The 11,283-nt window shown below is 43.8% G+C and overlaps 1 protein-coding gene across 1 annotated transcript in view; it reads right to left on the minus strand.

Moving 5' to 3' along the window:
* Positions 1 to 10,688: 10,688 nt before the first annotated feature.
* The window catches only part of LOC107104061 (gamma-crystallin M2-like), a 12,828-nt gene continuing 12,233 nt past the window's right edge, over positions 10,689 to 11,283 (minus strand). Inside the window, exon 3 of the mRNA XM_015403972.1 lies at positions 10,689 to 10,967. Within this exon, the coding sequence (XP_015259458.1) occupies positions 10,695 to 10,967 (273 nt within the window). The 3' untranslated portion in view covers positions 10,689 to 10,694. The remainder of the gene's footprint in view (positions 10,968 to 11,283) is intronic.

Genomic DNA, 11,283 nt, shown 5'->3' on the forward strand with positions numbered 1-11,283 from the left:
GATGTTATGGATGTTTATGTGCTCTCTTTCATGCCTGGCTGTGTTTCCTGGACGGGGTCGCCTGTGGAGATGGTTGACAGTTGCCTTTTGTATCTCTAATTTATTTTCTATGTCTTCTTTCTCCTCGAACCCAAATCGGCCTCAGGAGATTGGGTATGGTAGCAGTCGGTAGAAGCAGTCATTAGGTGGTGCTGAAAAGAAAACATTGTAACTTATAGGAAATGCTTCAGTGTTCTCCATAATAATTGCTTTCTAAATAGTGCAGGTAGTAAGGAAGGAGGCCAAAAGAGAAATCAGGAGGCTTCCTATTGACAGTTAATTTAGCATAGGACCTCCCGAAATGTCTGTCTGCGCAAAATCCTTACATAACATATAGGTTTTACCAAAGAATTTCACAAATTTACATAATTTCTTTACTATATGCTGTGTGACATATGCAAATATACTCATCTTCATATGTTTAGAATATATTTTTGAGTAAAACCACTACCACAACAGTTACTATGTCTTATTCTTTATTATACAAAGAAACTAATGTATTGCTTTTTTGCTTTGCCGGTAGTTATTTTAATATTAATGGTGAAAAAAATGTTTGAATTCTAATGACAACTTTTGAGACTGTCACCAAATCGAAAAGATTGTGGCTGAACCCAAATGCAAAGACGGAGACAGAGATTATCTAAGTCTGGCAGATTTATTGCAGCCAAAGTATGGATGAATCCTAAACCAGCACCTAAACACCAACCCTAAGCACAATCCCTCAGAGGGTTCACCACATTAAAGGGCTGGTTATACTCCCGCACCAGTGTGTCGCAATTAGCTTGTCGCAGGTATGACATGGACATTTTTTATTTATGTTTAACATTGAAGCGAAGTGATGTTATTCCACACCACGATGCAACAGGAACCATCAGGAACTTGCTGTGGATCTAAATACGGCCAAGGTGGTGAGGAAGTGGAGGCAAGTTCGTGCGACAACAGAGGGACATGAGGTTGAAAAAGAGGCAGGATCCAAGTGGGGAAAGGGTCCCAGCGTTCTCTCGCTCTTCTAGGTGGTCCATCTTCAGGAGTCGTTTTCAACAAAGGCTGTCATACAAACATAACAAACTGGTAAGGTAATACGCATAGTGTAGAGCGGATGTAGATTTGACCAATCAGATGCCTCCACTGTCTGCGGTCACCTACAGTTTGGGAGTGGTGCAGCAGAGTTAAATAGTGAGTTTGCAACAGTGCAAGCTCGCTTGAATTTGGCAGCAGGTGTAAAGGAGAACAAGTGGCGAAGGAAACACATGCATTCAAATGCAAGTTCTGCTTGTTTGCTGGATCTTCATCACGCAGAAAACGAAAATGACAGATACAAAAAAGAAAAAAATGTCCGTCCGTCCATCCATCCATCCATCCATCCATCCATCCATCCATCTTCTTCCGTTTATCCCGGGTCGGGTCGCTGGGGTAGCAGCTTCAGTAGGAAGGCCCAGACGTCCCTCTCCTCAGCCACTTGGTCCAGCGCCTCCGGGGCAACCCCAAGGCGCTCCCAGGACAGCCGAGAAACATAGTCCCTCCAGCGTGACCCAGGGTCTCCCCCCTGGCCCTCCTCCCGGTGGGACGTGCCTGGAACACCTCACCAAGGAGAAGTCCAGGAGGCATCCTATTCAGATGCTCAACTGGCTCCTCTCGATGTGGAGGAGCAGCGGCTCTACTCTGAGTCCTCCCCGGACGACTGAACTCCTCCCCCTATTTCTAGGGGCCCAGAAACACTACGGAGAAAACTCACTCCAGCTGCTTTTATCTGGGATCTCGTTCTTTCGGTCATGACCCAAAGCTCATGACCATAGATGAGGGTAGGAACGTAGATGAACCGGTAAATCAAGAGATTTGCTTTTTTGCTCAGCTCTCTCTTTACCACAACAGACCGGTACAGTTCACGCTTCACAGCAGACGCCACACCAATCCGCCTATCAATCTCCCGCTCCATCTTCCCCTCATTCGTCATCTATGAAAAAAGTTGTCATTATTACCAAAATGGAAGGTCCTTTTTGAAAGTGTTTCTTTTGACTGCATAGATTTATTTTTTAGAAAATGGCAAATATTTGATGTTATGTTAAGTAGCAACACTATTTTGCCATGGGAACTACTGCTTTCCCTTTTCGTTGGATGGGAAGAGCTGTCCTACGTCCTATGTCACGTACAATCCAGACGCCTTCCACAGTTGCGAGTGTGACTTTAATGCGAGTGACACTTGATAGTGAGGGGGCGGTTTGGGATTCAGCCTATAAGTCTAACATTAAACAGCCAAGGAACACAGGAACCAAAACAGAATGAACGGAATGTGACTGACAGAGACTGATGAAGACCTGAAATAATGACGGAGATCAAGCAAAGACACACTGCAGGAGGGGTACATATACACTGAGGAGGAGACTAACAGTACAAAGATTGGAGTAATGATCTGAGTGGGAATAGGTGTGCAGAGAAAGAACTACAAGAAAACCAATGGAAAGGAAGGTGACACAAGGGGCTAAATGGAGAGTAACTGGGAAACATAACCTAAAGATAAATGTAAACAATGAATGGCAAAATAAAACTAGAACAAATACTAAAGAATGCTAAATGGGAGATAATAAATAAACAGGAATAGTCGCTTTAGATTATACTGATCAACCACTTAAATGCAAATGTAGCAAATTTGGATTGAACCAGTTTAAGCACATGGTTTTAGCAGGCCATTGTGCCAGTCAAAGCTGTCATTTCAGCACAATTAGCCAAACGTGCAAAAACTATGCCAAATATGTTTCCCCCCCTCATTAAAGGGAATCTTGTTAAATAAAAGTGCTAGTGTCCGTTAATGCAGCTGTCCCCAACCTTTTTTGCACCACGGACCACTATATGTCAGACAAACATTTTCACGGACCGGCCGGAGCGGGGGGGGTTCGGGGGGAATACGATCAAGTAAAATGATACAACTGGCATAAAATCAAATACAAACTGCATAAAAATAAAACAACAAGCCACTCCCATCTAGGCGTAATCGGAGAAAATGACAGACGAAGTGTGCTACTGATGTCCAGTCTGCTCCGTAGCTTTGTTTTGGTCGCTGTAACCGCAGAAAATCCCGCTTCACAATGATAGGATGTTATAGATAGGATGAGTCTTAAACTGAATTAACCTGTGTCAAGAGGCACAGATGCACCGACTGATGTAATTGGGAGAGAATACCGCAATTTTTTATATTTTTCAAAATAAAACATCACTCAGACTCTGATTGTCGAAAAATTATATATATATATACTTTTTTTCTGTGCGGCCCGGTACCAAATGACCCACGGACCGGTACCGGTCCGAGGCCCGGTGGTTGGGGACCGCTGCATTAATGGCCTTCTTTTACATATGAGCAACATTTAGTCATGACATCTATGATATATATTATCAACTATTTTTGTAACTCTTCACAAAGAATATTGTGCATATGGTTAATAAAGTGACAATTACTTTAAACTTTACTCACACACAGAAATATAATACCTGACAATGTCTGAAAAAGACATACAAGGTATCCTTGGAAACTCTCTAGTTTCCAAGGATACCTGCCATGAGGGGCAGAGTGGAGCGGTGTCCCTAAAAATAACTTCTGGAAAAGTCAGCCAGTGTTAGAAAGTTTTATAAATCACATCTCCATCGAAGGTCTTTGTCATAAAAAACATAATATCAATAATAATTTTAGCTTTAGAAGCATTAAAGTATCCTGTTTCAAGAAATTGGACCAACTTTAACAGGTGTAGTGGGTACCGCCTGTGGGCCCAGTACTGGACCTTAAGGGCTTGCCCTACATCTAAAGGGCTGGTTATACTCCTGCAGCAGTGTGTCGCAGTGAGCTTGACGCAGACATTTTTGATTTATGCTCAATTTTGAAGCGTGGTCTGCGCTATACGCTGTGGGTCTAGATACGGCCGAGGCAATGAAGTTGGGGCGAGTTTAGTCGGACAACGGAGGGACATGAGGGCGAAAAAGAGCGGAGATCCAGGTGGAAAAAGGGTCTCAGCGTTCTCGCGCACCTCACTCTTCTAGCGGGTCAAACTTCACGTGTTGTTTTCCGCAATTTCGGTCATAAAAACAAAACAAGCCGGCCTCCTGTCATCGGCACTGTCTGCGGTCAGCTACAATTTGGGAGAGGAGCAGCGGAACGTCTGCAGAGGGGGAGGGGACGGCTTTTTGTTCACTGCAACACCTACGCAGAGGACCTGGTTTCAAAGTATAAATTAGCCTTAAGACTGCATTACTGTTAATATATTTCCCCAGCCGAATTTGATAAGTAATTTGATAAAATACTAATCCATTAAAACTATTATTGTCATTTTTTACCCAAATACTTATTATGTCATGATGTTAGGCAGAGCTCTGACCCATGTGCAGAACACACTTTAAAAAGCAAATCCGATTTAGGAATCTTTATTTTAAAGATCCTTTACTATAAAGTATGAACTATGCCTTTGCTAAACATTATAAGAGTTTATGAAAATTCAAGAACACAGGCAACATCAATAGAAAAAACATTGCTGGAGCTCCTTTAGTTTTTAATTTTGCCAGAAGAAATGATAAGAACACTAAACAAAAAGCTGGGAAAGCTGCAACCCTGATTTTGAAAAGTTATAATCCTACCTGCTTAAAACTTTCAGTAAATCTATGGAAAGGCTTTCTAACCCTTTCATTGCCAACAATTTCTCTTCATTCAATGGCAAAATGCTGTGCAAATTATAGTATATATATATATATTATAGTATAGTAGATATATATATAGTATAGTTGGATTGAGTCATTCAGCGTCAGATTACAAAAACAAACTTCTTTGACATTTAAATGGTTATAACAGGATCAAATTGAATTACCTTTTACACTGTCGAAGGTTAATTTCTTAATTTCTTCTTAATATTTGTTTTTGGTTGAAAGTTACAACCCTTTTCTTTGTCACATTCTGTGAAACATTCCCTCTCGTATAAAAGAACTGGAACTGCCATATATGTGTGTTTGGATAGATGAAAGACAAAGTCAGTTTGTGTTGAGGTTTTGAAGGACCCAAATACAGACACAGAAGGAGATAGAGATTAGTTTTTGCTGATTTAATGTAGATCCAAAGGCAACATAAGGTAAAGGCCAAAAACAAAATACAGTAAAACCGCCGGGTTCGGGCTGTACTTTTTATTATTTCATTCGGGCCGGGCCGGGCTCGGGCTTTAAACCGTTATATGCGCGGCAAATAAATGATCATGTGATAAAGTTCGATCTATACGCGATGAATGCAAAATGGATGTTACAGAAGTGAAACGGAGATTAGCCCTTAATGCGCACAATTGAAAAATGTCGGGCTGCAAACGGGTCGGGCTCTACAAAGCTGTCAATCATAACGGGCCGGGCACGGGCCTGGTTCTTTCGGACTCGGGTCGGTTTCGGGCTGACTTTCAAGGCCCGTTTCATGCTCTAACCCAGAGTGCCTGTCTGATAAGAAACACGAAGAAGATCTGACTGAGGAGAAAGAACACTATGAGAAGCTATCTGTGCAAAAAGGACGCTATGAGAAGCTAATTGTGGAGAAAGGAAACTCTGAGAAGCTGACTGTGGATAAAGAACACTGGGAGGATCTAACCCTGGAGAAAAAGCACTATCAGGACCTGACTGAGTAGCTACAGCAAGAGGCAGGAAAGGGAAAAGGTCTGCCCTTTCCCTCTAAAAGAGATTTCTTACACAAGACTCCTCTAGATGAGGAGCTCTGGTTGCTGGTGGTGTGGACATGAGGACAGATTTTAAATGTTCTTGTAAGATCTGGTTGAAGTGTAAAGTGCCTTGAGATAACGTGTTGTGAACTGGCACTATATAAATAAACTGCTGGTCCTGGAGGTTGTGGCTGAGACCACAGGGAAAACTGACCTGGCCTGGTGGAGGTGTGTGGTTTGCAGCAGTCTGAGGTATTGGCAGCAGTGAGGTAGTGGCAGCATCAGGGCAACTCGCTGGAGAGAAAGGGGGTGGCGTCAGGCTGAACTTCTGCAGGGGAAGGGTCTGTGTCAGGCCAACCCGCTGGAGAGGAAGGGGCGTTGTTAGGACGACCCACTGGAGAGGAAGGGTTGGCATCAGGCCGACTCGCTGGAGAGTAAGTGGGGGTATCAGGCAGACTCACTGCAGAGGAAGCCGTGGTGTCAGGTGACAGGCGGCGTTGGGCTGACCCGTTTTGAAAGACCATACATTTTTCTGCTGCCGGCATGGGAGATTCTGCAGCAGTAGAAGTAGGAGCAGCGTGTTTTCATGAGGCAACAGACGGAGAAACAGGTAATGAGGTTAGTGGTGATATGGGTGAAGGAGGTTGATTTAGAAACTGAGCTGCAGAGGCTTGTTGGTTCCATTCAATCTCCTCAAACATACCAGTTATTCCAATTGCATCAAGGAGTTCAAACTGTCTTTCACATCTCCTTTAATTCACAAGCTGCACTAACCTCTCCCAAGGAGGATAGAAAGAGGAGATGTTGTCCAAAGTAAGCCATAAGTCTTTGAAAAAGTTTGAAAGAGTTTAGCGTCCTCCCAGATGGGCTCTGCTCGGTCCATTTCTGGCTGGTTCCTATTATCTGGTTGTTTGGAGGTTTTGGAGGACCCAAATGCAAAGACGGAAGGAGTTAGAGATGAGTTTTGGTGATTTAATGTAGATCCAAAGGCAACAGAAAGCAAAGTCCAAACACAAAAAACGACAAGGAACGACAAGGAACCAGTAATAACAAACTGCACAAGAGGGGTATACATGGGAGACTGGACTGAAGACTGGGCTCATCAGCAGACGAGGAGTAGGCGTGAATGGAAGAATCTAGAAGAGAGCTAGGAGAAGAAGACTGAAACAAAAGAAGGTGTCATGATCTTGGCGCTGATGGTTTGTTTTTTTTCCTTTGCTCCTTGCTCCCCTGTCTAATTGGTTCTGTGGCTGATTATCGCCGATCATTTCCACCTGGTCCCTCTACTATTTAAGTTGTGTGTTTGCCTCCCATCAGTGCCAGATTATTCGTGTGTTTTGGTGAGACGTTCCCTGGCAATCTTTAGTCTGTCTGTTTTGCGGATTATGACCAGTTTTCTGCCCAGTGGATCTCGAGTTTTGCCTTGTCCCTGTCTGCTCTGTCTGTTGCACCTGGCCCTGGATTCTACCGGCTTCTGAACCTGGAACTGTCTCCTGACTTCGGCCCAGAGTCCAGAAGGGATTTCCCCTTCTGGACTCTGTTGCTGCTCGGCGTCTGCTGCTCGCTCTCTAGGAACTCTGGGGGCGTCGCCCGCCGCAACTGCGGTCAAACCTCCGCGATCGGACTGAACTTTGAATCAGAGATCCGCCCAGCAGCAGACGAGCAGTCCCGCGCACCTGTTTGTTAATAAACGCTTTGAACTTTCCCACTGTCTGTCTCGCCTTGAATTCTGGGTCCAATATTCTGAGATCTTTACAGAATAACCTGGCCAAAACATGGACCCATCGGCAGACGGGCAGTGGCGAAATGATGTCGATCAAAGCATTTCCCGGCTTGAATCAGACATGCAGGAGATCCTTGATTACCTGCGTAATCAGGCTGCTCCAGCTGCCCTGCCTGTGACAGCTGCCGCGCCCTCATCTTCTACTGATAGTCCAGCTCTTCTCAAACCACGTCTGTCCCCTCCTGAAGCGTTTAAAGGGGATCCTGACCAATGCAGAGCCTTCCTGACTCAGTGCGAAATTCATTTTGAGTTACAGCCCTCTGCGTTTCCTTCTGACCGTGCCAAGGTGGCCTATGTAATATCTCTGTTAGCGGGAAAGGCCAAATTATGGGGAACCTCAGAGTGGCTGAATAATCCCGAACTCTGCAGCTCTTATAATAATTTTTCTTTGGAACTAATCAGAGTTTTTTGCCCAGTTCTTCCGAGTAGGGAAGCCTCCAGGGGACTTTTGACTCTCAGGCAGGGAGAGCGGTCAGTGATGGAGTACATCACTGACTTCCACCTGTTGTCTGCCGACTGTTCCTGGAATGAAGACGCCCTTATGGACGTTTTTTTCTTTGGCCTGCAGGAAAGCATCAAAGATGAGCTTTCGACCCGCGACTACCCCCGGACTCTGAAGCAGCTGGAGGACCTTGCCAACCGGATCGACCTTCGCCTCACTGAGCGTCGCAGGGAGAGGAGAGCTCTGACGACCGCCTTTCCTCAACCTGATCTTCACTCCGCACCCTATGCTCCTGCATCAGCCCCTGGTCCGGCTCGGATGCCGGAGCCCGAACCTATGCAGCTGGGGCGCACATGCCTCTCCAAGGAGAAGAGGGCGGGTCGCATCAGCTATCATCTCTGTCTCTACTGTGGCAGTGATGGACACTTCCTCAGTTCCTGTCCTTCTAGGGGTAAAACTAGGCTGGGACGCACCAGACTCTCTGCCTCCCCAGCTCTCCTGTTACCTAAGACTCGTGTGGTTACTTCCAGAACCCCAGATCTTCCAGTAACCTCGGCCCCAGCACCCCCGGAGCCTGGTCCGGATTATTTTTCTCCCCCTTCTTCTGAGTCTGGTTTGGATTTCTTTTATGGGGATAGAGGAGACCTTTATCCCTTCCGTTCACCTCCACCCACCTGATTCAGAGAGGGGGGCCCTGCCTTCACGGTCAGGCGCCTTCTCAGCTCCCGGAGGATAGGCAGTGGGCTCCAGTATTTGGTTGACTGGGAGGGTTATGGACCCAGGGAAAGGTCCTGGATTCCGGCCCGGTTGATCCGGGATCAGGAACCCCACTACAGGGATCATCCTGATCAGCCTTTTGGGGCGTCTGGAATCCGCCCTTGAAGGGGGGGTTATGTCATGATCTTGGCCCTGATGGTTTGTTTTTTTTCCTTTGCTCCTTGCTCCCCTGTCTAATTGGTTCTGCGGCTGATTATCGCCGATCATTTCCACCTGGTTCCTCTACTATTTAAGTTGTGTGTTTGCCTCCCATCAGCGCCAGATTATTTGTGTGTTTTGGTGAGACGTTCCCTAGCAATCTTTAGTCTGTCTGTTTTCCGGATTATGACCAGTTTTCTGCCCTGTGGATCTCGAGTTTTGCCTTGCCCCTGTCTGCTCTGTCTGTTGCATCTGGCCCTGGATTCTATCGGCTTCTGAACCTGGAACTGTCTCCTGACTTCGGCCTTGGATTTCCCCTTCTGGACTCTATTGCTGCTCGGCGTCTGCTGCTCGCTCTCTAGGAACTCTGGGGGCGTCGCCTGGCGCAACTGCGGTCAAACCTCCGCGATTGGACTGAACTTTGAATCAGAGATCCGAGCAGCCCCGCGCACCTGTTTGTTAATAAACACTTTGAACTTTCCCACTGTCTGTCTCACCTTGAATTCTGGGTCCAATATTCTGAGATCTTTACAGAAGGTAAACAAGAAATACACAAGAACTCAAGTACAACCAGAAAGCAACACAAAATTTAAATAAAACCAATCAAAACCCAAAAAGAAAACGTAAACGGAACCAAAACTAACCAAATGACAGACTAAATGTGGAGTAAAGCACACTGAAGTCATCTAACTTAAAAATAATTTTAAAAAAAAATCACTAAATACAGGCCGTTTACTTTTTCCTGGCCCTTAAGAGATTTTACCACAGAGAAGATACTGAGCTGTTGAAGTGGTGACAGATATCAAATTATTTAAGGGTAAAAAGTCCCCCAATATAAAAACTGACTTCCTCTAATAAACAGAAATAGTCCTCTAATTTAAATGACATTTGCATGAACTTACAAGTGTTTTACTTACCTGGCAATTGAGTCAATACAGCGCAAAGAATCAATAACAACATATTTTGTAATTATTGTGATTCCTTCGAGATATATGTGTTAGAATATTGTAATTGCTTGATAATGTAAGTATGAAGAAAGTCAAAACATAAACCAAGAGTTTAATCCGGCACTGAGGAAATTGATCTGTATACTATTTAAGCTTGTTAATTATAACAACATTCTATTATCATTCAATGGATCTTGTCATAAACTGTGACATATAAACTTTATCTTGATAGAGTGACACCTGGTTTCCAGAGTTGGAGAATGGCATATGATGTGTGTTTAGTTTTTTGTAGAATACTTAAACTCTTATGAAAACATTTGTGAAAATAAACTAACTGTAGTGAATCATTTTGCTATACCATTATCTATTATATTCCCTAAATGGTCAAATAATGATAAGCTGGAATAAATGAACTAAAATAGAAACTAAAAAAATAGAAACTCAAAATAGAAACTAAATAAACTAAAAATAGAAACTAAAACTAAAATAGAAACCTGGCTGGAGCTACTTAGATCATTTTGCATGCAGAGGTGAGCATTTCTTCATCGGCATAAACAGAACACCTGCATAGTTTAGTAGGAGATAGTCTTGGGTTAGTGGCATATACATAAAACCTTAATCAGTTGGGTGTATTTGTGATCAAAACTTAAACTCTGGTTTAAGGTACTAATGCTGCTGAACTGTTTAACATTTTCAAAGATTCAATGGTTGCCTGAGTTAGTGCACGAATGCATTATTGTTTTGTGTTTATTTTTAAGTGTTTACAACAAACCCATTCAATAAGTCAATGTTAGTGTTGCATTTTATTTAGTTCTTTAGATCTTGTTTTCTCAGATCATTGTAAATAAAACCTAATTATAGAAAATTATGTTTCCACGGTTCTTACACTAGCCTACAATAGGTCAATAGTCCACAATACGTCTGATGGAGCCAACCCTGGCGGTTCTTCCACCCCAATCACTGAACCTTTTATATTCTCTGGGTCGGATCAAGTACATCTTGCCACGATAGTGTGGACGCTCGTAGAAAAGCCAGTTCCCATTTGCAACATTGCAAGAGAAGACATTGGGAATGTTGAAGCGGTCCATTACGTTGGGACAGTCATCCATCAGGTCCATCATTTGGCCGCCAAACTCAATTCGCTCATACAGGCGCATATTGAATGACCCAGGCTCCTAGGTTTGAACAGGAAAAATATGTGCCATTATACTGTGTTAACAGATACATACCAAAAAAACATCAATTAACATTAAGCAGTTTGCTAAATGTGTAACATGATTATACAAGGTTTGAAAAATGTGTATTAGGCCCCGTCCACATGAAGTCAAAACGAACACGAAACGCTAATATTTTCCAGAACGTTTGTCGTAAAGACGTAAAATAAATGTGATCGACCACACGAATGCATGAAAACGCTGCAAAATGTATGCAAGGCCTGTAAGTGGCGCTGTGGTGCCAAAGCAAAAATAGGCGACGAAATGTTGGGCATGA

The sequence above is a fragment of the Cyprinodon variegatus genome, unplaced genomic scaffold (genome assembly GCF_000732505.1).
Source record: "Cyprinodon variegatus isolate N-32 unplaced genomic scaffold, C_variegatus-1.0 Scaffold1602, whole genome shotgun sequence".
Taxonomy (NCBI): Eukaryota; Metazoa; Chordata; class Actinopteri; order Cyprinodontiformes; family Cyprinodontidae; genus Cyprinodon; species Cyprinodon variegatus.